This window comes from Myiozetetes cayanensis, unplaced genomic scaffold (genome assembly GCF_022539395.1).
Source record: "Myiozetetes cayanensis isolate MyiCay16 unplaced genomic scaffold, myiCay2020 scf10, whole genome shotgun sequence".
Lineage (NCBI taxonomy): Eukaryota > Metazoa > Chordata > Aves > Passeriformes > Tyrannidae > Myiozetetes > Myiozetetes cayanensis.
In genome coordinates this window covers 15,292,925-15,318,796 of record NW_026086605.1, presented here as the reverse complement: position 1 = coordinate 15,318,796, position 25,872 = coordinate 15,292,925, and the positions used below count along the sequence as shown (strand labels likewise).

Below are 25,872 nucleotides of genomic sequence, written 5' to 3'. Positions count from 1 at the left end.
CAGAACTATTACCCAATAGTTAAACAATGCATTTTTGAAAATTACAAAATATTTTCCACACAACAAGCATTTAAACAAAGCACAGCAGAGAAGCTTTGAAATGGAGGTAAAATATGTCAGACATATGTCAAGACATTTGTAAAATGCTTAGCTCTTGAGGTTTTTTTCCATCCATAAGTCTTGAAGCTTTTATTCCATACATAGAGGGCAAGAATACTTGATACAGCCAATGGAGACGTAGACGTTAAACTTTCTATTCCTACAGGACTCAATCCCTTGAGCTATGACAGGACTTCTTTGCTGTTCCAACAGTTACTACCAACCTTCAGGGACTGAGGTGACAGTCAAAAGTCAGCATAGGGCTCACAGGAGCTTTTATGCCTGCCACAAGTCTCTCTTTTCACTTCAGCAACCCTCCAGGGCTTAGATATGTCACCTTGGAGTCAAATGAACCTAAATTACTGGTGCAAAGAAATCACATACTCCATGGTAAAGTCTGGCTCTACATTTGCAATCATTCTGAGCCAAAACAGAAAATTGTAACATAGAACAATGGCAGCCAAATGCAAAAGTACAAATTTCTGTTTCACTATAAAAATTAACAATTTAAGTGTATAAGCTCTTCCATAAAGAACACACAGTTTATCTTTTCTCAAAACAAAGAAGTAATCAAGTTTAAATGCTGCAATTTGGATGAACTAAAAAAGGAAGTTACTGTTTACATGGATGTCTGTTGAAAACTCCAAAAATTATAACTGCTGCATGTGGTTTTCCTGTGTTCTAACTGATGTTCTAGTGGCATGCTTTAAAGTAGGGAGAAGGGGGGGATAGTCATACTGAGGAAGTAACAAAATGTCATCCTACTCAATGACATTGGGTCATATTTTAGCTTCATATAAAAGACATTTATGTCCTCAAGACGTTGATAATGTTCAGATTCATTGATACTCTCTGTAAGTGTTAAAGCAAGTGTTTTCCTGAAGACACATCCAAAATGTCAATCTCTCAAAGCTGAGATCTATCAGTGTCACTGATAGATTCCTAGCACCTAGAAAGATCTAGAAACATGAAGTCCCTTCTCACCCTTTGTCTGGTCACTGCTTGCCAAAAAGCTTTCGGATTTCTTCAGATCTTGGACTATTTTGCCACAATTTGTATCACTTGCCTCAGTTATGCTGAAAATACAAGAAGATTAAGAAAAATATTTTTCAGGTAGATAGGTATGTCACTGCAGATGAAATAGGCAAAATGAGAAATTCATTAAGCTGGTGTTTCCTCACTTAACAGGCTACTTACAAAAGACTGCCAGGAGGAACATTGAATAAAATTACACCAGTTAAGCAAAACATTTCTAGAAAAGCTAAATTAATTTCCTTTTTCTTGGATGTAAATAGAAAACAAGGATGTATAAACAACTAATATCAGACCAAGCAAACTGAACAGTAAGAGGAATATATTTAACTTTTAACTAAACGGCCTCTGTTTAACAAGACTATGAAGCTCTCCATCAATGGTTGTAACCAGTATTGATCAGAGATAGCTTTCCATTATTCAACTATCCTAAGATGGAGTTATAGACAAGTGTAGTAGAAAATATTTTTGACTGAACCATTGAGCACTATTTGCCATGGAGAAAGTCATGAAATACCTAATAAACTGTGAAATTAAGAGTTCACAGAAAATAAGTAAGGATACCTAAAGACAAGCAACATATCCTTTCCTGCTTCTAGAAAGTAGGGATAAAAGTATTAAATTCAACTCTTTGAATGAATGAATGAAAAAGTTGAAAAACACCTACCATAAGTGTGAAGATCTTTCTCCATTTACTACGTTATAGAGATTCTCTAGTAATTTTTCATCCCAATATAGGTCACAAAACTTCTCACAAATTCTATCAGAGAACACACCAAACTTCATTTCCTTTAAGTTTAAAATGAAGTTACCTTGTTTAAAATAAGAACAGAAACAAACAAAAGAGGGAGAAAAAAGACATTAATAACAATATTCTCACAGATCAATGACAACAATATATAGAAGAGAGTGCACATACCCATATCAAAAACCTCAACTCCATTCTCTAGATAGCCATCAAATGCAAACTCCTCTTGTATAAGATGAATCACTTTCTGAAGTAAAGCATCACTTTTTCTGTTCTGATGGGGTAGCACTTTATCATCAAAGAAATTATAATTGTCTTTATTCACTGAGGTACATGGTGTGTGCTCTTGTTCAGTGAAAATACTGTCTACATTGGTAGCACACACAGTTTCTTGGCAGTTGGTTTGAGTAACTGAGCTTCTTTCATCAAACTCGTTCTGTGTATTAGTAGTCTCATGATTTTGCACATTACCAAGGGAGGCATCTTCTGCTTGCATGCTCATTTTATAACTTGCAATAGTACTTGAAAGTAACACTGGCAAACTGTGATAACAATCATAAGCAATTCTTGAACGAAGAGGCTTATTTTGTATTTGCTCTGATACAGCTAAATGTACTGGTACAAATGTCAACACTCTTCTCTCCGAGTCCTGTTTGAGAATGATGTTATTTATATGAAGAAAATTAGGAGATGTAGGACAAGCTAAGGAGCTGGAAGGATCTTCAGATAAAATGCTCTTTCCTTGTAGAATATGTGAGGAATCAGACAGTGATGGTAATGTAACCGAAGAAGTAAATGTATTGCCTGATTTTTGCTCTTCTGCAGATAACTGGAATGAGTGGCCTGGAACTTGTAAATCACACTCAGGTGTTTCAGGTGCCTTTTCAACAACATCTGTGTACTCAACACCACAGCGTTTAGAGTCTTCTGCATATCCTGAGTTGTTGTGGTCCATATGGTTTTCTCTTCTTTTCTCTTTCTTGAATTGCTCAGAAACTGGTGTGTGAACCTCTCTGAAAAAGAACAAAGGATTTTTTTAAGGAAAATTCCAGTAGATTTAACAAAGAAGTCTAAATTTTAACTTATTCTTCTTTAGGATATACTCACTTTGTTATATTTGCATCTTGTTGTAGAATAATAGGCTTAAAGTGAGTTGCAGGAGAGGTGAATGCAACAGGTAATTTAGCTATCTCACAATTTAGTGAAATCTGGCATGGCACTGGTCCTTGAACTGCTACAAGTTTACTTTCACTGGTAAAAGGCACAAATCCTAAAAATAAAAACACAGTTAGAAAGATGAACAATATGAAAAATATAAATGCAAGGTAAATAACAATCAATTTAGATAGAAAAACAATTGCATATCAGACTGTGAAAAATCTTACAAGGAGTACTGATCCAGAGAATACTAAAACAAACTAAATATGTCAGAGCCTGACTGCTTACCTAGACTTGACTCTGAAGAGTCTGTTTCTATTTCATGCTTTTCATTTTTCAGTTCAAAAGCAACATGATCTTGGGACAAGACTTCTTCCTCAACAGCCTAACAAAAATTGAAGCCCAAATTGAATTTATTAGCATTTTCTTTTTTTAAATTCTGTTCAGCACATTACTTCAAAAAACCCCCCAAGCTTCATATAAAACTAGAATGCTGCAAAGCAACAACCTGGTCATGCCAAGGTGAAATTTTAAAACAAATTACATACAGAATTCTAAGGACTGGTAGAACTATTTAGAAATCTTGATAACACTGTTTCAAATCAGAACTTTAAGGTTAATCAAACTTTTGAACAAAGTCAGTTCCACAGATTGACTGAATGCTGCACGCATTATATACACACATTTGAAACATAAACAGAACACAAAAATTACACATTAATGACTTCTGATAAGAGGGGTGCTAAATAAAAAGACAGATCATAAAATTAAGTCACTGTTCTTCACCCATACAGATTGTGGTGTCAGAGCATCACAGTCTGTGATCATTCTGATAGCAAGACCTAGGAAAGGGCAATACCTATAGACTACTTGAAAATAAATTAAAAAAAACCAAAACCCAGCAAACCCCCAACAACAAAACCAAGTCTAACGACACTTTCAGGGCACAAAATCTTACTGGAATATATTTACAGAATTAATTGAAAAAACATACAGAATTAAACAAAGGTGGCACTCTTACCTTAAAGACAGATTTACTCAATAAGATCAAAATATTTTTGCTGTTTATACCTTGTTCAAGTAAGTAATGATTGCATGTCTAAAAAAAAGACAAAACATAATTTTCAGTCAGTAAATAAGTTTTCAATCAAGTGAGGTATTCTTGGACAAGGACAAAGTCAAGATTAATAGTCAATTAGAAGTAATCTAAGTTTAGGAAGTCTTATGAACCTACTCAGAGTACCTTACTGAGAATTTCAATATAAATTAAAAACACACCCCTCTGTGTCCCTAAGGAGGTAAATTTAAAAATAAAATGCCAAGGTGAATGGTTATGAATTAATTAGACATCGGTCTACTAAAAATACTAAATTATTATTTTGATTTTCAAATAACTAAAATGAGACTTTAGACACAACTAGATTTCACATAAAATTGCTTAAATCTAGTAACCTTAATTGCAGCAGCTAGAGAAGGTCTTTCATCAGGGATTTTTCTTGCCATATCCAGAAGTAGTTTTTTTAATTTTCTTGGCAATACTAGTTTATGACCTGGTGGAACACTGTATTTTGCAGCCATCCACAGAACTGCAGCAACACCATAAATGCAGACCTATTGGTACAATGTAAGAGACAGGAAAGATATAAGCAGACCAAAAAAAAAAAGCCTCCACTTCAAAAACAATTCCAGCAAATTATCCAAAAATTCCTCCCCAGTCCCCGCCAAAAAAAACCACAAACAAAACAAAAACAACTAAAACCCCTGAAGCTTTTAAACTACAGATTACATTCATGGTTTTTGAAGGTGCTGATGAAAATCCCAGCCCATTTCGAAAACTACTTATTACGCATGCAGCGCCATTAGCAGTAGCTGATTTTCTACTGTTGGAATAACAAACACTATTTGTCTTAGTCTTTGTCTAGGGAAATTATTCAGGAAAAAGGTATTTTAGAACCACTTTGAAGAATTTTTTTTCATATATAAAGATTGCTGCAAGCCTCAGAATTCTACCATAAAACCAGGTCAGTCACAATTTACTTAAAAAAGGTCATGATAATTCAGCAAGTAAGTGCCACACAGTAATTACAAGCTAATCAGTACAACTCATATTTTACAGAGAAGATTACACTTGTCAGAAGAATGAGGTACTGCATATTTATTTCAGCAATTATTGTGCTACCTGCATCTAGACCAGCTGAAGTTGCCCCAGTAATGGACCTTGAAAAGTACTTGTTCTTCACAAGCTTTCTTGTTTCATTTGAAGAATTACAGTTTTAAGACAGAGTCAGATTTAGTCCACTTAATGCTTAGTTTATATATGTTAACATGTACTATAAATGCAGCTTTAACAAATTTAAAGCACAATACTTCATATTGCCTCTGCCAGATATTAAAAAGGCTCAATGGACAGAAACCTAAGCATAGCATTAAATAATGTGGTCCCACAAAACAATGTGTCCTAGTACTCTTTCAAGCCAAGTGAACAGCAACCAACAAAATGTAACAAGGCAGTTTACTATAAAGGAAATAATCTGTGAACCATTTCAACTATTGAACAAAACCTATTAATAGCTACAAAAATATTTGAAGTAGGAGAAAGCAACTTCATTAAAGCAAAAAAAATTCTTCTCCTTAGGCTCAGGATTGCAAGATTACCCAAAATTTATTCATTTAGGAAAATCTTGACATCCAATCCATCATATTCTTCAAAGAAAGTTTTTTTACTGTTGTTGTGACTGGCACTACACAATCTTCATTCCCTTATCATAATTTGAACTAAATGTTCATAACCAGGAAGTTATAAAATCATCATGAAAAAGGCAAGAAAACAGGTCAGCTTATTCTATATATAACGTTGTAGAAAAATAAGGAAACAGATTACTTCAGATATTCTAAAGGAAATGAACAAAGCATAAAGACTTTAGGATTATTAATTTCTACTCTCTGATGAAACCAATGTATTGTATTTCAGGGTTAGTTTAAGCTTCTGAAGCCTTTGAAAAACCTGCACGTTGGATCAAAGCAGTTTAAGTAAAAGAAATTTTAAGGAAGATATACAAACATTTTCTAGTTACAGAAATTTGAATGTCTTTAGTACATTTTTTCTGAACACTTTTTTTCTGAATCATGATTATTATGTCTAATTTCAAAGAACTCATGGGACACAAAGTACATATTAGCTAATCTCTTATTACATAATTCTAGTTCCCTAACTTTTAAGATCACTGTTTGCAATTCAGATGCAGTTGCAGCAGAGACACATTCACCTGCTATTTGACATTTTTATTATCTTCAGTCTAAGTGCTCCTTATGGCTTTTATCTATAGCAAGAAGCTCTAGGAAAACTGTATTGGTGAGAGACATAATTCATAACGTTCCCATAGTAGAAACATACTGATAACGATATTTTTATCCAATCTTCTAAATGTGATTAATGTTTGGGCTTTAGCTTAGACTGTCTAAAATACTGATCTCAGTGTGACCTTCAGAATGTGAAAACATGACTTCAAAGTCTGTCTTACTGCTAATAAGCTGAAAATAATTAAGTCTTAAGGAAAACTATTGAATAACAGATTTTTGGCACTTACTCCAAGAACTCTGAAAGGAAAAATTATAAAAGCAACTAATTCATGGGAGATTTGTGTTTAAAAAATCCCCACATATAACGAAGAAATATTGGAGAAATAAGAAATATTAACACAATTTTAGAAGAGTTTAGCTTTCTTCCTCAATTAGCTGTAATAAAAATAAAACTGTCTTTTGATAAAATACAAAGCAACCTATGTAGCCTACCACATTACCTTCTCAGTATCTACATCCTCTTCTTCAATTTCAGGAGCTAAATAAAATACATCACAAGATTCTAAATGAGAAAAGAAATCAGATACAAAAGGTAAGATGTTTGCCACCTTCTCCACTCTCCCTCCAAAGAAACAAAAGTCAAGCATGCAATGTATTAGTTTACCTTCACCTTTTGGAGCAGAAAAGAGGATATTTCCATGGCAGTCAATCAGCACAGAGTCCAAACATAAGACCACTGCAAAACAAATCACAAAAGGGCAAGGCACAATAAGTATCTGTTCTTGTAACTATCTGACATTAATAAAAATAAATAATTTAAAAAAGAACTTGCAATGTCAGCAATTACCCTATGATAAATGATGCTTTAAATAACACTTATGCTAGAACAGACACCAGCCAATAAACAATAGATGTGTAATTACCCAAAGCAACTCCTGCAGAACAAAGACAAAAACCTGGAAGTTTATTCGCTTTATACCCAGTACTGAAAAGGAAGGTCAAGAAAGAAACAAAACATAAAGAAAGAAATATAACAGTTAGATGTACTCTAGTCTTCTCACAAGGTACCAAAAAAACCCTAGACAATTTATCCTTAAGCATTTAAGTCTCTCCTTTCTTTCCTCCTCCAACCCCACAAAACCATAGGGTCATTATCTGGAGCCATATGTGGCCAGATCCAAAACTCCTCTAGGTGTGACAGGATATGAAGTCCTGTTTTGCACAAACAGTTATAATCACACACACTCTCTCACTGAAGAAATGTTACACAGGTCAGTATGTGCAAGGCCATGAAATTTTCCATAGATAAAAAAGAAATAATGGAATTCTAAAACTATTTTAAATGACCTGACGTCTTCAGGAACTTCATATTAAGGTCACGAGATCATGTTATATAAATTTGATGATGAAAAACTTCAGATAACAGTGTCTATCTATTTAATAACTTCAAAGCACACTGTAATTTAACGTTTCAATATATTAGGCCACTTGGCCAGCAGCATAGTCCTGTCTGTGGACTACCATCAAATACATTGTCTTCTTATTAAAAACAGAGTACTAGAAGAATAGATTCTTGCATTAAATAAGAGATAAAAGCATTAAATTGATTAATTACTTAAAATATTAAATAGGTCTAAGAGCAAAACAAATATTAATTTATTATTAAATAAGTAATTGAAGAGGTCTCAGAAAAAAAATAAAGTAAGAAAAAAAAGGAAATATTACTTTTGCTTTTCTGGTTACTTGTACAAAACACATAAATAAAGGCTTGTCTACTACCTTCAATATAATTTAAGCTGGACCTGAAGCATGTGTCTTGAAAAGCAAAGCCTTCCTGAACAGGAACCTTTGCTAGTTATTTCTGCAGAGGCAGCTTCATACTCAATGTCTTTGCTGCTCAGCAGTTAATGCCTCTGGGCCTGAATCTGCCACAAAGTTCACACAAACCAGATCTCCAGTTGTTAAGTACAGTGTACGAATTCTCACCTGGGCTCCCTGAAGCATCCATGAGCAACATGTAAGCAAAATCCTCTGATAAGAGGAGAGGAAATAAGTAAAGTCTCAGTGGAGGTTACAAACAACTTTTGTAGCGGAATTGAATTAGAAAAATACATGAAGAGGCAAGCTTTGGGGTATGTTTTCTTAGCTAGATAATTTCTGCTTAGGATAATGAAAAAAATGTAACCAAGGAGGAAAAAGTGGAAGAAAAGTGTAAAAGTGGAGGAAAAGGTTGTCTAAGTGAATAAATGAATAAACCAGTTTGTTCCACCTTTCCTATATTTAACTATGACTCATCAGCTAACAGTCTTATTCTACCATTGTCAAGACAAAGAATATTTTAACAATATATATTCAAAATATATATCAGTTTCACCTTTAATAAGTTATTCCAAAGAACTGCCAAGAGAACTTCATGTGTGTATGTAGGCACTGAAGTAGTAACACCACTCTAAGTCTTCCCACAATACCCAACTACTCTCAGAACTGGCAGAGAGTCCTCTCACAGAAACATTCCAAATCTGAAAACAATATTCAGCTTCAAGGTAGCTTTATTTGTCAAACATAGCATTTTAAGTAAGGTGTCTTCCATTTGGTGGTTTGTATCATTTTGCTCACTTTTGCAGGCTATGTAAGGTTCAGGTGACAACTCTTCAGTATTTTTAAGACATGCATTCTGGGTGGATGTAAGTGCAGTAACAGAGGCTATCTATGTATATTAAATTAGAATCTAAGCCATTATGTGCAGTCATCTGAAATCTTCACAAACATTACGAACATGCTATGAGGCTGAAATAATCCTTCTGTTGCAAGGTATATTAAATACTTAGTTTTATGGGTAACATTTCTCAAAGTGCTCAGAAATCTTCATTTATGGCTAATTTCCTTTTAAACAGTTTTATATCATAAAAGATAAAATAACTGGAGCTGAAATCCAAAGAGATGCAGTAAGTTTTCTCTACATTAATATCCAATTGTTTATATTCACTTAAAGACTTCAAACTCATCCCTGTTCAAACTCTCAAAAGGAGGTTTTTTAAATCAAGGAAAAGAAAGGCAGTGGGAACCACTGCTCTGTTTATCAGAACTGCTACAGGTTTATCATTAGTATAAACTAAACCAACATTCAGAATGTCTATGGAAATTTAGAATGGTCTTCTCCTGAGTTACATGCAACATATCCCAATTTTGTCAAAGGGCAGTTCTCCATTCCTCTCTCAGAAGTTTGCTTCTGATAATTCTTCTGTAAAATGAAGGACAGGGAATGTGGAAGGAACAACGTCATGACAAGACCTTGGGTGCTTTAAAATGATGAAACCCTGTATTGCCAAAAATATGTCAGGAATCATTTGGCACAAAGAAATTCAAGCAAAAGAGATTTTATGTTTACATACATAGTTACATATATATATGCATATATATATATACACACACACACAAAACTTGCTTCCTCCTGCCTTCAAGTCACAAGTGCTTTTCTTAAAATTCACAGTACAGTTTCTCCATCCCCAAAAGATCTAAACCCAAAATTTGTTTCACTGTTTGAAGTCATAAAGATTAATTTCTGCTGCAAAAGCCATCAAATTCAGAATAAAGAAAAAGAAGGTAGAAAACTTCAATTGAGTAAAATCTCTAAGTCATGATTTAAGAGAGTCAAATCAGAGATATTGTCTATTTTTTTTCTGTACACAAAATTAAAGTCGAGATATTTTCAAACAGAATAAAGAAAACATTAACAAAGTGAACATAAATAATGAGGTAAAATATTTATAATTAAGACTATACCTGGGTAATCTACACAAGTCTGTAGAGCACATAAACACTCATGACATAATGCCCAGAGTTCATAGTCTTTCAGAGGTCTTCCATGCAAGGACAAGAGAAGTTTTAGAGAGATCCACTGAAAAAAAATAAGAGTGAGGATGCAGAAAGTTATTAGAAATTATCACAAATTAAAAACATTTACTGGTGCAATGAAAAAGTAAATCCTAATATAAAACACACTCAACCTAAGAAGCTACAAGAAAATATATTTATTGCACTTGCCAGTAATTAATTAATACTACTTATTAAAAAGCATGGCACAGTTAGCTAGCTGTATAAATGAACCAGTAGGTTTTTTTAATTGCATAATGGAAGAGTAATTCAAGTGAGATTTGAGCAAAAATAGAAGGGCTTCAGGAAAAGTGAGCTGTCTGGAAGCTCTTTTTTACATACTAAGGAAAGACTCTCAGAATGTCTACTGTTAAATAGACATCTTTTATGATGAAACATAATTACATAATTATAGGGACAACACCTACACTGAAAAACATAAAATTCAGATGATTGCTATCAGCAAAAAGTCCCACATTTAAATTCTGATTTACCCTGACAGTTGCATTACATGTCTTACCTTAAAGATTTCATCAACATCTCTTGTTCTTCTGTGAAAGTTGTTAACAATATTGACAGAATTAATGACAGATTTCATTGAAGTCCAAGCATGTTGTTCCTTTTTAATCAATGGCTGCTCAATTTTTAATAACAGCATTTCTTTTTCTGGCTATCAATTTAGCTTTTGATACCTGGCATAATACCTTATTGTGACAAAGATACTGCTCCATGGAAACTCACTGTTCTTCAGAGACATGCTTTCCATGTTGTGATTTTGTTTTTTGGGGGGGGTAGGGTGGTGGTGGTTGGTATGTGTTTGTGTGAATCTAATAACTCGACACTGATGGCAGTTCACAGACATCTCCCCGAGCAAACCATGCTAATGGAAAAGCTTATCACTGGTAGCGGCCCTTGACATCAGCTGGACTTTACAATCTCCGTTCACCTACAAAGGTCCATTAAAAATTCACTGTAGGCAGAAATGTCCAAGTTCGAGCAGACCCATCTATCTATTTTTAAAAAGGGCATAGCACATTTTCTGTTGTATATGAAGTTCTGAACTAGTCAAATGTAGGCCATTTGAACTGGCCTGAAAAAAGAATTACCAGAAGCAATTCAAAATTAACTCTGGAAAAAACAATCTCCCCCTACCATCCAAAAAACCTCAAAACAAGCAAAAAAAAAACCCAACCAAACAAAAAACCCCCAACCAATCAGCCAAAAAAACCTCCAAAGCAAAAAAAAAACCACCCCGAAACCCCTCAAACCAAACCAAAACCACCTCAACAAAAACTGAAGCACAGGAAACAAACAAAAACCCCTCTGAACAGTTCTGTTATTTTTAAAGACACCTTTACAACCCAATCAGTACTTGTAAAATCTAAACAGACTAAGGGTCCCTCTCACACACAGTGGCAGTACATCGTTTAGTTTGACAAATCAGCCTCTGCACTGTCATTTACTAAAGTAAATTTTTCATGATTCTGTCTATGAAACACCCTTCAGTGAGGTGCTCTTTGGATTTTATCATAAAATATGTGATACACAGACTACTGCATTGAATAAAGATCAACAAACAGCGTCAGTGCAATCTATGGGGAAAAGAACCACAATAATTTCTGCAGCTGAAACTTTGTTGATAGTTTAATTTTAACCAGAATACCTTCTGAAAGAACACAAATACTTTGTGTTTGTACTGTTTAAATATTTTTTGAAGGTGAACTAGGCAAACTATAATTTTTTAACAAGATGTGCCGTGAAACACACCTTTTGATTTACTGACAATGTTTTATATTCTGGCTATCTCCAACAGATAAAAATGAACTTGGTGCTTTTATTCTTCTATCTTCCGCTGTAGCACATTGCAAAAATTAGTAACTTCAGCATAGACAGATTTGAAGCCAGGTGATAAGATCCAGTTTCATTCTCAAATTCTGTTATCACCAGCACCCCAGAGTGCAAAATTCTTTCATCCATGTGGTTCTTTTACTTTATCTAAAAAAGTAAGCTCTTGAACTGTCTGATAAAAAGGCATCAATCACACAGTAGGAAGGAAAAGGACAGACAGTCAAAAGAATGAATTAGTCTAGAGAACATACAAGATACTGCTTCATATTGTTGATGGATTACTGTCCTTGATCAGCACTGTGTTTCCCCCTCCACAGCATCCTGGTTCTCAAGTGTCTTTGCTCAGACGCTTTACAAAGAAAGGACCAGCCAAATCTTCAAATCAACCCTGCAGAGCTTACATGAGTGGACAGAAATCATAAGAGAAATTTCACAGACTGACTAAAACATTAAGAAGGTTTTGGGATTTGGGAATATTTTCATAATAAGTACACACCAGTGGCACGTGTTTCTCTGTAAGAAATCCCTCCTCTTGAAGTTTGTCTCTAAAGGCTCTAAAAGCTGCAAAGAAGAAAGATGGGACTTCCCCTACTGCATTTCTAAACCCCTTTCACTTCAGGAGAAGATGACAAAAGATGGGACTTCCCCTACTGCATTTCCAACTCCCTTTCACTTCAGAAGATGACAAATGGCTAGCAAAGGCAAGGAGAATCTCTCACTAAACTGGAAACTAAAGTTAGTTGTACAGCAGAAAGCTGATAAGTATTTCTCATCAATTCTGGGATATCCAAGCTCTTTGGAGTAAGAAAGAAATGGCAGACAGAAATTTAAGCACAGCAGCAAAGTAGGAATAAACTCTAAGAGCAGCAGCAAAAGTTTATAAGAAAGAGGTGTCAATGATTGATAATAAAATAAGAGGATGAAGAGGCACCAGAAAAATTTTGTTTTGGAAGAAAAAAAAGTATGTGGGAAAAGTAAATCTTAGCAGAAGTGAGAATCATTGCCATCCACAAAATGGCCAAATCAGTCTGAATCAGAAAAAAAAAGGATGTGGTTACATATTGGTGAACTTTGTTTAAATGTATATCCTCATTGTTTCTCTGGCAAGCCTTCTAAAGAAATAAGAAACTTCAAATATTAATATTGCTACCTAGTATTTGTATGCTAGTTGTTCTTCGATGCTAATAACTACCTGCATTGCTATTGTCTCTTGCTCAAATTCTAGTCTCTCCCCACCCTGACCATATCAAAAGATTAATTTTTTTTCCTGGAAAAGAAATACCTGAGAAGGTCATTCTTCTAGTGTCCTATTTCAAATTCTCAACTTCCTATACCAGAAGGAGAATTGTGGAAGACTTCAGATGTAAACTGAAAGTTGAGACCTACTGAGGACCTATGCTTCTTGTAGCAGTTATCCCATGTAGTCAAGATACATAAGTTATATTTCATCACACATTTGCATATGTGACAAAAAACATGTGCAGTCTGGTTAAAACAGTTTTCAAAGGAAAAATAATACAGTTCTCAACCTAAAGTTAGGAGGCAATTTTTATGTAAGCCTCAATCCTTAAATAAAGGTACTTAACATAATGCACCTGATACCTCATCTCTTAGGTGTATATAACACAATGCACATTTTAATTCCACTGAATCTGTTAAGTGTTATAAAGCTCCTTATTTTGACATTTGTCTCAGGTTTGGTCATTTCGGTTTTTAACATGCAAGTCTCTGATTCATGGCTATTGCTATTCCCTAAAACAAAATATCCTCACTCAACCACCAAGAAAAAAAAGAAAAATCTGAAGTGCTGGAAAACACAATTAAAACCTTTTAGTCAAAGCACCTGTAGCATGCATTGTTTCTTAACTACCTATTCATATATTTTAGCAAAGCAAGCTCAAGACAACTGTTAAGCATTCATAAGGCCTCAAGTCCACTTCATTTAAGCCATTAACATTATTTTAATATTGATGTTAAACATTCATTAATATATTATCACTAGTGAAATTGCACCGAAGAGGAAACAAATTTATGATCCAGCGTCCCTTCCTGATTTTTTACATGTTCTAAACCAGACCTTTCCGTAACTGCAAATATATAATATCTTAGTTTTTAAAATATGAAAATGTTTTTCACTGCACCGAAATTTTGTTAGAAAATATGAAAAGGCCAAATGACCAATTATTGCTCATAGCTGCACACTGGGGCCATTGTGTTTTATGCCCTGCATTTTAAACCTCGCTTGTTGGAAAAGTGACTTTTATTGGCAGTTCTGCAAAAATCATTTATCTTTTACTTAACTGCTGGTACCAGAACTGCAAAACTCAACTTTTAGTAAAGCATTCAGACTATGCAAACATACTCTATTTCATGAACATAATGCTGGCACGTTTTAAACAGCCAAAGAAATATTTTCATCATTCTTTTCTTAGTAAGTACTATTCTGGGAATTGACAACTTTTCTTTCCTTCAAGTGTTATTTCCCCAGTGTTAAAGTGTCAGCCTCTAGCTACATGGCTTTTCACTTCTCTCATGTTTGACAGGGTATGAATGACCAACAGGAAACAAACTTGCATATGCCAGGCTCCCATTAACCCTTCCCAAGTAAAGCCCATAGCATTTAAATCACAGAGAAACATTTAAAAGGATTAGAGATGAGACACACCTGATTGGAATGAAACTGGTTAGAGAAATAAAAGATCCCCACTCAAACTTGAAGTGAAAAATATTTATTTATGGCATGCAAAACTATAAAAATTACTATGAAAACCCTCACAAGATACATTGCAGTAGCCAGACAAAAGCAAGCAAGTATTTTTAGTAATGCTTACTAGCAGTAAAGCACACAACATTAAGAAGCAGTGTTGGAGTATCAGAAAAATACTGTCCACTGGAGAAGTACTGACAGGCAAGAAAATCTGTCTGTTCTCCAGAGTAGACAAGGTTGATCTTCAACCGGATGGGACTGGTATTGCACCTTTTCTAAAGAACATGAAATATTGAAAGAGATGCTAAACATATTATTCTAAAAGCTCTACATGCTGCAATCACGCCAATCTGTTATAGAAAACAGTGAAAGAGCAGCACTGCAGATCTTCTGAGGTATTTTCTATTTACCCCAGAAGACAGAAATCACATTAGCTGGGGCTTCACACTTGTGCTTTTGCAGTAAATGAACAAACTCTCAGACTTATGTTTTCGAAAACAAAAAACTAAAATTAGGTATTTGGTAAAATTCTGGCACAAAGAAATGAAAGGGAACTTGAGAGAGAGACATCAGTTGTACTTTCATCACATAAGGGATGGCACGGTATGGTTTTTCTTTTTTGCAATTACCAGGTAACAGAGGCAAAAACTGCTGTTTCAGAAGCCTGAGGAATAAAATCTGTTTTCCAAAAGAAAAAAAAGAAGTTGAAAACATTAACCCCCTCCACTGCTCTAAGAAGACTTGTAATAGAGTCTGCAATACAGTTCAATAACTTCTAAAAATGAATAACCTTCCTTCAGAAAACAAAGAAAGATTACCAGGCTAGAAACTCAGTATTTTAGGAAGGTATTTCAGAAGTCTAGGTGTTGCTCACAGATATTAATATATTTAAAGGGTTTTTTTTCTCCCTAAAGCAGTTAAATAATTAAAGAAGATTTCATTACATTTGCTTTTTTTGTTCATTTTTTGTTTTAAGACCAAAGAGATTTTACTAAAGAGCATAATATTTTTATGTGCCAGAACTTGAAAATTTGCTGGAATCAATTACTAAAAAAGAGAATATAGAGAATGACTCTATCAAACACTTCTTCTACTGAAAAGACAGCTGTAAAACTCTGATACCATAGAGAACCACCACCCTGCTGTCTTCCTTTCAGATCATATACATCACAACACTGCTTATTAGGGTACCTGGAATAAGAGTTGCCTTTTCTAATTCACTGTGATTGTCCCACGAATTCAGCAGGAGCAGGATAACCTTTGGAAGAATGTCTGGAAGAATGAAATTCTGTTCAGGCTGAAAGAACACTTCATTTAAATTGATGATTAAATATTTGAAGAAAAAGAGGATTTCAGAAGCATGGCAGAATAACGTGAAGATGTACTTTGGTTTATTTTCTGTGAGCCAATTTTAAGTGCTGCTGCAGGAAAACCAAACAGGAGATTTGTTATAGCTTTTAAATCATGCAAGAATTTTATGGAACCATAATTCTGGGAAAGATTATTTTCCTGAAACTCTCTTCATGTACCCAGACTTATGCTGTTGCTCTGGTAATCCAGTAAGGACAGAATACAGGTCTTATTTCAACATTTTTTTTCCTCCTTAAAAAGGAACCTCTATCACTACACTTAATTTATGTTCCTAAGTGATGGCAGAAAAAAGATAAAAAAAAGGATTTGTCTACAATAAAGGAATAGCTTTTTAGAGTCTGAAAAGAAGAATGCAATTGTAGGATTTAAAAACTAAATAAAGGATTTGATATGCATACCATGAATAACCCCCTCGGAGGGCAAACTCATGCCATGTGGTGCTTATCCATAGTTACTATACTGAACTATGAATTTAATAAGTGCATATGCTATTGAGGGGAGAAGAGATAGGAAAGAGAAAAAAGAAGTTAGGACAGAATCTTCAGTTTTGCACTATTTTTTTTAGCTATGATGAACCAAAGGTTCTTTACACACTTGGCAATCATAGGTTACTGCTCCAGTGGAGGTGTTTGGTCAAGGTGAAAAGAAGGATGAATAAAGACTGAATATAGCCCTGGGTTCCACTGCATGGGATGGCTGGAAAATGGGCAACTGGGCAAAGAGAACAAGGCTGAATTGCCCATAGACAAGCAAATTAAAAACCCAAGATCTTCACTTGAGCGTTATTTCTGGAAACACATAGTGAAGTTTGTGCCGCTCATTTTTATCAAGCCACAGCAAGGCTGGAGAAGCATAAACCATCCTGCAGTTTCACCCAGCAGCTCCCCTATCACTGGGCTTGTTTACAATTCTGAGCGTGGCATAAGAGAAAACCATCTAGTCAGAGACCAAACTTGTCCACCCTGAGATATGTAATATGAGCAGAGGAGACCATATTATAAAACTCTATCAACAAATTCCATTAGATTCTTCCTCTCTTAATTGGCTATTTATAAAGATTATGCATGAGACAACATATTCATCATCCTGTGCACATATTTGAACTCTATAACGAAATATACATAACAAACATAGAGACGGCAATTTAAGAACACAGAACAAATACAGCATAGGTACAATTTTCAAAAACTCAAGTGTACATGTCAGATTTAAAAAAAAAGTGGACTCTTTCACCTCCTGAAGCAGATGGGACACTGCCATTGATTCCAAAGAAGTCAGGTTTACAGTTAGGAATTCTGCAATTGTCATAAGCACCTGGGAGGCTCACTTTAAGGTAGTGAACTTTATGCACTGACAGTAACATGAAGGGTTAAAAATATACATATGCTTTGGTCATGGTTCTCTTACAAATGTAGTCAACTAGGTAAGTAATGCTGCTCTAACACACTAGTGAGTATACTCCATTTGTAAAAAAAAAAAAAAATAGAAACATTTAAATGGAAGTTGATTTTGCAGTAGCATTAATTTCACTGCAGCACTTTTTTTTTTTCTTTAAAGAGGGAAAAAGGATCACCATATTTCCAATATTAACTCTTAAAGTGTGCAGACTAGCAAAATTCAATTTTCCAGGATGGTAAAGGGGATGAAGGGGGGAAGAAATAACACAGTATTTAAGTCATCTCATCTCCACATAAGTGACTACAGCAACTATATAATGAAGACTTTATTTTTACTACCTGCTCATTACTTTTGATTTCTGAACCTCTGCCTCCACAAAGATTATCTTCATTATTGTTTGCACTCATCGCACCGTTGCTTAATTCTGGTGACCTAATTAGGTTTGATCCATGTCTGTTCCCACTGGGCTTTGTTGTTAACACCGCATCCATCTTGTTAAAATGTGGTACATAATTTTCATTTGACCCTTGAAAAGTTTCAGAAGAGTCTTCCAATGACAGGTAATTGTCTAGCATTTTTGCTCCAGCAATTGACTGATTTGGGCCTTTTAGCATACCAGCTGGTGTTAGCATTTGACAGGTAGCACCAGAACAGTCTTCTTTGTGATCAGATGAAGCAAAACCTATCTTTTTACCATTAATAAGTGACATATGTTCTTCTAGATTCAAGCCAGACACCTGTGTGCATACACACGGAGCTTCTAAATGACGATCATCAACCTGGTGATTCTTTGGTTCTGTTTCTGGTGGACTACTAACAGCAAATGAGTTAAGATTTCCCTTTGAAAAAGCAACCTCATTATTATTGTCTAGAGGTAGTAATTCTTGTGTTAGGAAGTGATTTTTCCTAGCTAGTGGTCCACTGTTGGTTACAGATGTAAAAAAGTTATTTGTATCTGCAGGTTCAAGTGGTAGCTTTGGAAAGGTTTTAATTTTTCTCAAAGAACCTTTCTTAAAAATGCCATCTCTCTCCACGTCAATAACACATGATTTTATATCCAAAGCAACACTAGCAAAGCTGTCAGTATACACTGCATGTTTGTCCTCTTCTTTGCTCTTTTTACTTTGAGTTGCAAGTTGAGAATGTTGAGTTTTCTCATTATCCAGATCAATTTGCATTTCCTTTAAACCACTTTCTCTGCCAGTCACCATGGTAACTATAGAAGAGTTGTTATGACAGGTAGTCGTCACATCTTCCACCGCAGACGAATCACCTGCTATGTTGCTTTTCTCATTTGAATACAATTTAGATCCCAAGCTTCTCTGACACATTCTTCCCTTCCACATGCTATCACAGACATCTAGATGAAAAAAACCAGATGTTTATATTAGATGCGCATTTAAACCTTCTAATCCTTTCTAGTAAATCTTTATATTGATTTTTCTGCCACTGCTGTTATGTATCTTCAGTGTGTTAAACAAATTAACTATTTCTGACAAGTGACTCTGAATCGTAAAGGACACTCTAAATATATTAACTATGTTAATTAAGAGTTGTATGTTCCCTACTTCCTACCCCTAACCTATAAATATTTAACAATGACTCTTTGAAATCTAAAAAGGAACCTATAACAGGAAAGCACACAAACATAGTCTTTTAAAATTCATTTTGTATGTCGGGCAATCTAAAGTTCTAGACTAAATACATTTTAAGATTACCTTGAGAAGCACCAAATGATTCAATTGAAAGAACTCTTCTTCCAACAGCAGACAGGCTTCGACAAATATTACTTGAGGAAGCAATCTTCATTTTTTCTTCACATAATGACAAAATGCTCTAGAGAAAATTAACGTTAAATACTTATTATGATGAATAATAAGAATAATAATGAATAGATTTGTGAATTTTGACTAAAGTGAATCATTTTAACTCCCACATTGCATCTGAATTTATACTATACTACATTGGAGGTCTTTCTTGCACTATTCATTATACTGTGTTTCTATTATGTAGTTGAATTAATTTCTGTTTTTTACCATGGGCTATTATGAAATCATTTAATACAGTTCAAGTTTTAGCCTACAGTTAGAACACCAAGAACAACTGATAAAAATTATCTTGAATGTTATTATGAGTAACATACTGAAAATGTAAAAAGCTAGTGTTGAGTACTTTTTTAAACAGCCAGTGATTCACTTGAATTGAGTGACATGGGCAGGATGATGAATGTTCCTGAAATTACATTAAAAGTAAACCCTGGATCTTTTAAAAACTGCAAAATACAAATATCTAGAAAGCACTATTCCCCATTAGAGAAAGCCATCTTTATTAGGATCACAAAAAGTAACAGTGTTTCATATCTCTAATCTCTAGCCTGAGTACCATTTGATGGCATTAGCACTGGTCTCACACACAATTAACTACAGATATTCACACATTTAAAAACCTGTCCCTTTGGGCAGGAAGGAGCAGAGAGCTGCCTTTCCAAATGCATCCCACCATCTCCTCACACAGCTCTGAGGAGATGCTCTTTCTCATTAACTTACTCAACTGCTCTTCTGCTGTTGGGAGTGGAAGGAAGAAATTGGTGCTGTAGGTTCACACACTGGAGTAAGGAAGGACAAGAAAAAGGGAGCCAGTGTCCAGCTGTGCTGGTGTCCAGTGAAATCCCTAGAAATGCCTATGGGTTTTCCCTCCATATAGTGCCCCAACTCCATTCCACCCAAGAAAGTGCCCAATGGAAAAGGAACAGAAAAGAACATACTCACAAAGTGACCTTAATATATTACCCTAGACCAGCCCTGACACACATTCTTTTTGGTTCAGCAATAGCTTTCAGGGACTACAGACCACCGTACACTATCAGCTCAGGAAGAAGAAAAACCTACAAAAAACCCTCACAGAAAAGTAGATAGCACTATTCTGAGTAGAACTGAGTTCAAGAAAAGTCTTATTGGACAACTGTTATTCTCAAAGTCTGCAAAAACATTAAAGCTAAACTTTCACATATTAATGTGAAATAACACTCTATTAGGTAGCCAACAGAATGTAAATTCTTTGAAAACATCAGCTTGAAGAATCCTATACAGTTTCAAATTCATTCCAACAACTAAAGGTAAAATAAGAGGCTAAATGGAATAAAATACAAATTTGAATAAAAATATATAATGAAATACTACAAAGTTTTTACATATTTACAGAAAAACAGCTTAGTAGTAATGCTTTGAACAGCACTGCTTTGAACATGCTGTGGAACAGAGGTTTCTGTGGCATGGCTCCCTCCATCCTCTTCTTAAATGCAATCCAATCATCATACAAATTTCACAGTATAATGCCTGTGCTCTTATGTCTAATGACTCTCTCTTTGTAAACTAAATATTAAATGGGAAGAAACAGTAAATGAAATATTTAGGTCCACCAGTGTATTCACCCAACCCTCTTAAAAAAAAAAAAAAATCAAAGCACTGCCAAGCATCTACATCATCTTTTCAGGTTGTGTCTCCATTGAGTAGGAAAAAAAGATTAATTTCTGCTCAGTCTGGAAACAGCTCAGCTTTCCTGCAAAACCTGAGTATATTAAGACCATCTCTCTGTTAACGAGAACACATAGAAATATTTGTCTAACTTTTTTTTTAAAACAGAAAATTATGTAGGGCTGTTTTACCTCAATATCTGGCCTATTTTCAGGATTCTCTTCTTGCATTTGTTCCAGTAGAGTGTGCAGATCTTGGCCAAATTCTGATTCTGTCTCAGGTTCTACTATATATTCTATTGCTGCTTTCAGTGTTGCACCCAAAGAGTAGATGTGTGCCTGCATGAAGTTCAAAAAAGAGACATTAAATATGCTACCAATTCTCTTTCTCCTTCCACCAAAGCTTCAAGATCACACAGAACACAGTTTACACTGTTTTCAATTTTAATTTACAAAGTAACAGTTTGCTGAAAAGCTGGTCTAATTTAACCATGAGGAACAAAACCAGTTTCAGTCCTGCCTTGGGAGATATACTTACTGCAAACAGAAAGAAATAATCTTGTGGGGTCCAGCTAGAACTTTTTTTTCTTCCTCATCAATAATCAGTATTACATCATCAGGCTACAATTTAACATAAAGCTCGGACTTCTGTATTTGTGTGCAAGTATTAAGTTAGAAGCATGCTGGGAGATTGAAGTGACATTCTTCTTAGCAGGGAAACAAAATATTAATTTGACAAAAAGCTTTATATATAGCAAATATAATAAGTGCTATCAAGCATGAAGAAAGCAAGCAGAAAAAATACAGCATAATACCACTTGTTTCTGAAGACACTTAATAAAGAATTTTAAAAAATACTCCATGTTTGCCACCTCTGCTTCTCAAAGTCCACAACCTTGTGATGAGCTCCAATAAAAATGGTGGTGAACCAGCAATTTTTTTAAATCCAGTGCTAATACAATGAATTTGCCATAAAACACATCTACCTCTTAATTTTACAAGTATTCTGCTTCTTGGGGGAAAAAACAAAAAAGACCAAAAAAAGAAAAAGATCTTCTCAGATCTACTTCAGTACTAATGGTAATTTATCCACAATGGCCTGTATTTTATGCTCCACTCAGAGAACACAATTCAGTAAAATTTATAAGCAAGATTATAAGTGCAAGTTTGTGTAAACATTTCAATGGTGATGCAGTATAGCCAGGAATTCAAGTGTACCGAACACAGCCCTCTCAGATTTACAGACATATACATAAATAAAATAACGACTATGCCTGTACATTAAATCTGGCTGTATAAATGCGTTTGCTATATGCTTTACTATTTCTCATCCTACAAAGAGACTGACTTGAAGGTCAAAAGTAATTTCTTTCCTCTGCTCACCCCCTAACTTTATCATTAAGGTGTGTTTTTGTCTCTAAACCGTATGAAGGGGAGGTGACTTGTTCCACAAGTACGCACACATATTTACTGTCTAGGGAGGCAGGGCACCTCCATGGAGAGTGCAACACCACCTCATCAGGAAGTGCCATGTGTCTGAGGCTGTAGCTTGGACAACTCCGCTTCTCCCCTCTCCTCCATGCCACCCTTAAATCAAGAAAGCATAAACTAGTGCTGACTGATGGGTCTGAAGCCTTGATTTACCTTTGGGACACATCAAGATAAAGACAAAAGTCAGAAAAACAAACTATATGCCATCTGATCTAAAAGGAAAACAATTTTTTTCCAAAGCAGTAATTTCGGTCTCAAGTTCTTCATTATTATAGAACTTCATCATTAAGTAGAAGAGGTCACTGAAGACTTTTGTTTTTCTTTTGAAAATCTCAGAGAAACTAAGATAGGAACTGTTATGATTTTTATTTTGATTTAGCAGAAGAAGGAACGTTGTTCATCTATTTCAAAAGTAAAGGTTACTTCCCCCTCTGGTCCCTTGCCCTTTACCACATGAAGCTACTATAACCCACTCAGTGGGAGCAGCCCTACTGAACTACACCCTTGACAGACCAGAATGTTGGGGTTTTTTCTGGTAAGATAAAACAGATTATGTTAGCAAAAGGGTACAAAACTATGAAGCCTGAGCAAACAGCCCACTAACAAGGTGATGGAAAAAGTTATTTCTTCATATTTACCACTACCTTTACCTGTACTTATTTCATCTGCAGGAACTGAACTCCACTCTAGATTAAGAGAACTACTCACAAATAAAGTATGAATCCTATTAATAAATGTTTAGAGCTTGATGGTTTACAGTCCACACAAGTTAACTTGCTATAAAACTATATAAACTAACTATAAAACTATATAGTGCTAACTATAAAAATTAGCACTACTCTAAGCCTGCTCAAGACTGAAAGTCTGAAAAGGTAACTGGCTGTAAAAAAAAAGATTAAAAAAAAATATAGATTTACATACTTTAGTATATTTCACTTGGTGGAAGAAATTTAACCAAAATTTCTTCCCCAACAGGAATTTATGATTGTTTTAAGGTTTTTTTCTGCAGACTGTTTCATAAGCTTTTGAACAATGAAGAAGTGTACAGCGTAGATTTTATTCCTTGGATTTGATATTAAATACTCTGTTTCAGTAAGCTATGCCATTTTTGCATTTCTCACGGGACTATAATATAATAATATAATATAATATAATATAATATATATATAATGGCCAGTCTTCGCGAGCGAAGATCCGGGGAAGGTCTTTCCACCTTCCAGCCTGCGCATTGGATTTTTTAGGTGAGACACAGTGTGCGCGGAACTGAGCCCACCCTTTAATCCTAAGGTTCATCTGCCGGGGCCAAGCGAGCTTGGACGGTGGCAGCGAGGTCCTTAGGACGTAGGTGGGTTGCCTTTAAGGGCTAACGAGCCCCACCTGCCCGGGAGTGGCCCTGACCGGGAATCGAACCCGGGTCTCCGCGGTGATAGCGCGGCGCCTTTACCCCTAGACCACCAGGGGCTCCTCTCACGGGACTACATAACAGAAAACTGAACATAAAGTTAAAATAGAATAAGGAAACAAGGACAAACTTAAAAATATAATACACCTCTATTTAAAGAACCTTTTGTATAAATGTACTACTGTACTGGGCAGTTTATTATTCTTGATATTAGTAAGTTATTCCATGTATAATTGATATGATCTGCAACAAATGACTTCACTTCTGTTCCACAAAATGACTATTAAAGAAACAAATAATTCACTCCTCTAAGTACTGGAGGGAAAAAAATGTTACTGCACAAATTATGAACATCTGCTACACAGACCAAGACAAGTTAGATGAAATTATGTCATAACAGTGTGGGAACACTTTTGCATTCTGAACAGAATGACCTCTCTTCTGAAGTGAAAAACCTCTCAACAGAATAATTTCTCTCAGTAAGAAATTTTTAAGAATTCCAGTATTTACTGTAATACAGAAAAATTGAATACAATCTCATGATATTCTCCAAAAGTGGGACAAAAAAAATAAGGAGCTTAAAGGGAACAAAAGAATTGGCTTTTACAAATTTTCTTCATCCACACAAGGATGGATACAAATATCATAGGACATAGGAACAAGAAGGGCAGAGCAACAAAGTACCTCATCCCACTTTTTCCAATAAATAATTTCCATTCAAGTGGGGTATAACTCATATCCCCTACTCTGCCTTTAAAAGGACGGGTTTCTGACATGCAAGTGGACAGGCTTTGTCTCCATTTTCCTGCCCCGTTTTAACGAAGTTCACTGCATCTCTTCTTGTACAAGAGAAAGGCCAGTCTCTTATTGAATAAAGAAAGACTTTTACCTCCCCACACAGAAAGTTTTTTTGAGATACTTCCTGACATGCAGGAAAGCTAGTTTTGAAGACAGCCATTTTAAGCATAGCTTGCAATTAATTTCTATGTTAAAACATTTATTAGGAACTTCAAATTCAGCTATTTAATCAGTCTCCTGAGCTGGCAGTATACATGGTTAATGTAAGTCTGTCATAACTGGAGGAACTAGAAAATGAGTTTGTGGTCATCCACTAGGTGGGGCATTCCCCAAGTTAATGCATCAAATCTGCTTCTACTTACCACACTGTTTAGGCTCAGGAAGAAAATTTTACTTTTTGGGAAAGGAGAGCAAGATGGGTATATGCAATAAATAACGCAAATTCTTAAGTATAAAATGCCTAATGCTCATTAGAAGTGGCTTCTCTCAATGAAAGAAATCCTGCAAGCAAGCTAAGGATTCTTCAGTATGCTCTATGGAAGGTAAGAATTAGGAGAGGACAGCAAACAACCTTTCCTTTTTTGGAAGACCAGCCAGAACTGGTACTGAATGTTATTAAAGAATTATGAGGGTTTTTCATCCATAATTTCTGAAAACAACAACAAACAAACAAACCAACTACCACAAAAATCCAACAAAAAAACCCAGCAAAAAACCCACCATACAAAAGAAAAACAAACCAACTCCTCCCTCCCACCACATGCCTCGGTTTAAATCTATATTAAATCTAGAAAAGGAGAATAGCTTTTGAATTATAGGTATTTTGCATTACAGGATAATAATATTAATAGCTGATAAATAGGATGCATTTCCAGAAAGATCCTGAAAAAAAACCCAAATAACTCCAAAGCAACCTCTTAACAATTCCTAAAAAGACTTTTAAGTCAAAAAGACTAAATGTCACTTGTTACTAAAATACATAAACCATGCCAGCAAGGCTGCCCCACAGTATCAGCTTCAAAAAGGATGGGGGGAAGACACATTAGGAAACCAGTTCTTCAGATTTTGTCTTAGAGAGTACATATACTCTTAGACCAAAGTTAGTAAATATAACAGGAATTGTAGGTAAATCATTATTGTAGGCCATCATGGAAATAAAGTGCTCTCTAAAAATC

General features: G+C 35.1%; 1 protein-coding gene across 5 annotated transcripts in view; it reads right to left on the bottom strand.

Annotated features, from left to right (window-relative positions):
• Positions 1-25,872, bottom strand: part of KNDC1 (kinase non-catalytic C-lobe domain containing 1) — a 61,806-nt gene that overhangs the window by 13,245 nt on the left and 22,689 nt on the right. For 3 of the 5 annotated variants that reach the window (XR_007631853.1, XM_050338512.1, XM_050338500.1), the window contains exons 4-16: positions 21,199-21,345; positions 19,253-19,370; positions 17,873-18,894; positions 10,121-10,235; positions 7,002-7,073; positions 6,838-6,899; positions 4,490-4,648; positions 4,059-4,136; positions 3,326-3,422; positions 2,987-3,149; positions 2,051-2,892; positions 1,799-1,943; positions 1,084-1,175 (exon numbers count right to left, since the gene is read on the bottom strand). Coding sequence is in view for 3 of the 5 variants with exons in the window: in XM_050338512.1 (XP_050194469.1) it covers positions 1,084-1,175; positions 1,799-1,943; positions 2,051-2,892; positions 2,987-3,149; positions 3,326-3,422; positions 4,059-4,136; positions 4,490-4,648; positions 6,838-6,899; positions 7,002-7,073; positions 10,121-10,235; positions 17,873-18,894; positions 19,253-19,370; positions 21,199-21,345 (3,112 nt within the window). In the remaining 2 variants the exon portion in view is untranslated. Of the gene's footprint in view, positions 1-1,083; positions 1,176-1,798; positions 1,944-2,050; positions 2,893-2,986; positions 3,150-3,325; positions 3,423-4,058; positions 4,137-4,489; positions 4,649-6,837; positions 6,900-7,001; positions 7,074-10,120; positions 10,236-17,872; positions 18,895-19,252; positions 19,371-21,198; positions 21,346-25,872 lie in introns of those variants that run through there. The other 2 variants (XM_050338505.1, XR_007631855.1) reach the window with 2 other exon arrangements.